Raw genomic sequence first — 3,635 nt, forward strand, 5'->3', positions numbered from 1 at the left:
GCGTTCCATGCTTTCTTAAGCGACGGAGACAGGGACAAAGTTTCACACATACTGCTATCAAAGTGTCAAGAACCTCATCAATAGTCTTTTGACTTGCTATATAATGATGATATGGTTTTTGTTTTTAAAAACTATGGATCTATCATTTATTAATGTCGATAAATGAAGAGGAGCCTTATATATATATATATATATATATATATATATATATATTATTTTTTATTATTATTTTTTTACTTTTTTTACTTTTCTCTCTTTTTTTTTTCTTTTTCGGATCACTCTTTTATGAGTGTGAGACAATTGTCTTATGGGATTTTAAATAACTCAACCAATGATTACCTTGCTACAACATCCACGGCAGTATCAGGATCCCACCAAATCACTTTAGAGAAACATATAACTGCAAAAATAAAAAGAAAGTGATTCAGTAATGATTAATTGCGAGGATAAATCTTTCAAATGAATACCATAGCTTAGTTTCCCATTCAATTATGAACATATATATTTAAGGATTAAAATAAATGGAACTTAATCTATAGCCGTAAGAACTATTTCAACCTTAAAAGGTTTAGAGTGTCATCCTAAATAGCTCAATATTAACTCCAAAAGATGAAGTCTCAAGAATGCAAGAAATCAAAGAGTATGATTTATTTATTTATTTTATATGCAATCCAAACATGCTTAACTACTCCCCCACACTTAAACTCAACATTGTCCTCAACGTTCAAAACCTAAAATTCTGATTTCTGACATAACATCCCTGAAAAACTCAAAAACTGTACAAATGGGAAGGGAACTAGGAAAAACATCCTAAACGAAAGTTTATCGCCTACTTATTTTATATAATTTTTCAAAAGGGAACAATGTTTCGATAAATGGTCTGACATTTATGGCCTCCGGACTGACTGATATGCAATCTGGAAAAGTTCTGGAAAAATTCCGAAACTCAAATGTCCAAGCCTATCGCTCCAACTTAACAAACTCCAAATTCAGATTTTATTTTTGGAAAAAAGGTAAGTCTGTCCTCTTTAAAAGTTGGGGTCAACCACTAAAATCGGACTATGTATGAAGTCTCCAGAGCTATTTTCATAACAAGTGCGCAGTCAAAAATTTTCTGACGAAAATAGTTTCGTCACAACTTTCATTATGGATATAGTTGTAAAATCACATTGATTTCTTGCGGATAAGATGGGAATGCAAGATATGATATGAAAAACTAAGAAAACTAAAAACAAATGGGATAGAGATACAAAACCGATGGGTTGCCTCCCATTAGCGCTTGATTTAACGTCGTCAGACCGACTGTAGACTCTTTGATTAATCCTTAGCCTGCATCTACGACATTAGCATGAGCATCCGAATGAACATCGCTAGGATACCGCATTTCTCCAAAATATTGAAGAGAATCTTTTCATTATCAAATTCCGTAGTGAGCGTTCCTTCGTCAACATCAATAACGTTCTTAGTCGTTTTCATGAAAGGCCTCCCTAATAGCAGTGGTATAGATGCATCAGAACTGCTATTCATTTCCAACACACAGAAATCAGCTGGAAATACTAGTTGATTCACCTGCACAAGCACATCTTCAATAATACCCCTAGGGTAGATATTAGTACGATCATCTAGTTCAAGAACAATACAGGTTTCTTTCAAATGACCCAAATTCAAAGATTCATAAATAGATGCATGCATTACATTAACCGATGCTCCTAAATGAAACATAGATTTTCCAAACCTTTTATTACCAATCATAACAGGTATATCGAAACTACCAGGATCCTTGCATTTAGGTGGGAGTTTCTTTTGGAGGATAGCAGAAACGTTTTCCCCCACACTCATCACCTCATTACCGGTTAACCGTTTCTTCTTGGTGCATAAGTCTTTCAAAACTCTTGCATATTTAGGAACTTGCCTAATTGCATTTATCAACGGAATATTAATATGAATCTTCTTGAGTACATCTAAAACCTCTTTGTCCTGTTCCACTTTTTCGTTAGTAAACCTGCCAGGAAATGGTAAAGGAGGAACATAAGTTGAAACAAGAGGTTTAGAGTTTGTTTTAGGTACCTCATCAGTTTGGGAAGAGTCAGTAATCTCGTTCTCCAAAACCGGCCCCTTGGGGTCTTTACTTTTCTCAGCATCTTCTGGTTGCACAGTTCGTGTACCACTTCTCAATGTCACAGCATTAACAGTTTCTCTAGGATTAATAGGTTGAGAAGGGAGTTTCCCACTATTCTGTGTCTCCAAAAGGTTCAATCTACCTGCCATGGTGCTCATTTGTGTCTGCAATTCCTTGATTGCACCATCAGTCGTTTGCTGATATTTTTGCACCATCATGGTTAGATTCTTCATCATAGCAAGCATATTTGATGATTCTGAGTTCTGCGCTGGTTGTGGTTGTTGTTGGAAACCACTAGGGCCATTAAAAATCGTCCCTGGAGCTGCTGCGCATAGCTGAAATTTGGATGATCTCTTCATCTTGGATTATAAGTATTGGAATAAGGATCATTCCGTTGCCTTTGTTGATTCGGGAATACTGCATTCACATGTTCAGCTTCTTCCTCATAAGAAGGAATGATGACTAAAGCCATTTGTTGCATTATCTTCTCCATATTACCAATCCTATGTTCTAAGTGTGGTGAAGAAGTAACCTCATTAACCTTTCGACTCATTGACATACCTCTTGTGTTGAATTGCTGCGTGTTTGCAGCCATATTCTCGATCAATTTTGTCGCCTCATCAATGGTTTTGTTTGTCAAAGCACCACCACTAGCTGCATCAATAAGATTTCTCTAGGATTGGAGCAAACCATCATAAAAAATATTGCACTGTGAGTTGCTCAGAGATATGATGATGTGGGAAGCTCGCTAACAACTTCTTGTACCATTCCAGTAGTCGTAAAGTGTCTCACCAGTAATTTGTTCAATCCCACTAATTGCTTTACGAATAGTTGTTGCTTTAGAGGCGGGAAAGTACTTTTCTAAAAATACTCTCTGCATCTTGTTCCAAGTTGTGATACTTCCAGGTGGAAGACCATAAAACCACTCTTCTGCAGAATCAATCAAAGAGAATGGAAAAGCTGTCAGTAAATCTCTTCCTTGATCAGTTCCAGTTGGCTTCAAACTTGTCAACCTATGTTAAAACAACAGTAAATGACGATTTGGATCGTCTCTTGGAAGCCCTTTTAACTTTGGTAACCAATGAATCAACTGAAGTTTGAGCTCAATTGAATCTTCCAAGTTGACACACAACTTTTTTTGATCAAACGATGGGGATGTTAGATCTTTGAGTGTCCTCCTGGGAGGTGGAGGTGGTGGAGAAGCGTCATTTCCCTGGTTCCCTTGGTTTCCCTGGTTACCAGTGTTATTGTTATTCGTTCCTCCAACCTTCTCTTCTTGCTGTGAATTTCGAGGTTCTTGTAGTATTGTTCCTCTGCAAGTTGAAACTCCGCACCTTTGGTAATCCCAACGTTTGGGTGCCAGAGATCAAGTACGTGAAACAAGACTCTCAAAAATAAAATTAAAAGCTATTGTAAGAAATCAAAAACAAAATAACAATCCGCTATGCCTCCCCGGCAACGGAGCCAAAATTTGATCGGTTGTCAGCCGACGCAAAAATAATTTAAGTTCTTTCAC

General features: G+C 36.9%; 1 protein-coding gene across 1 annotated transcript; it reads right to left on the reverse strand.

Annotated features, from left to right (window-relative positions):
- Positions 1-1,335: 1,335 nt before the first annotated feature.
- LOC113351744 lies at positions 1,336-2,478 on the reverse strand. Its single transcript, XM_026595680.1, has one exon. The coding sequence runs from the start codon at positions 2,476-2,478 to the stop codon at positions 1,336-1,338; it is 1,143 nt and encodes a 380-aa protein (XP_026451465.1).
- Positions 2,479-3,635: the final 1,157 nt, after the last annotated feature.

Source organism: Papaver somniferum, chromosome 2 (assembly GCF_003573695.1).
Source record: "Papaver somniferum cultivar HN1 chromosome 2, ASM357369v1, whole genome shotgun sequence".
In the NCBI taxonomy this organism is placed as follows: Eukaryota; Viridiplantae; Streptophyta; class Magnoliopsida; order Ranunculales; family Papaveraceae; genus Papaver; species Papaver somniferum.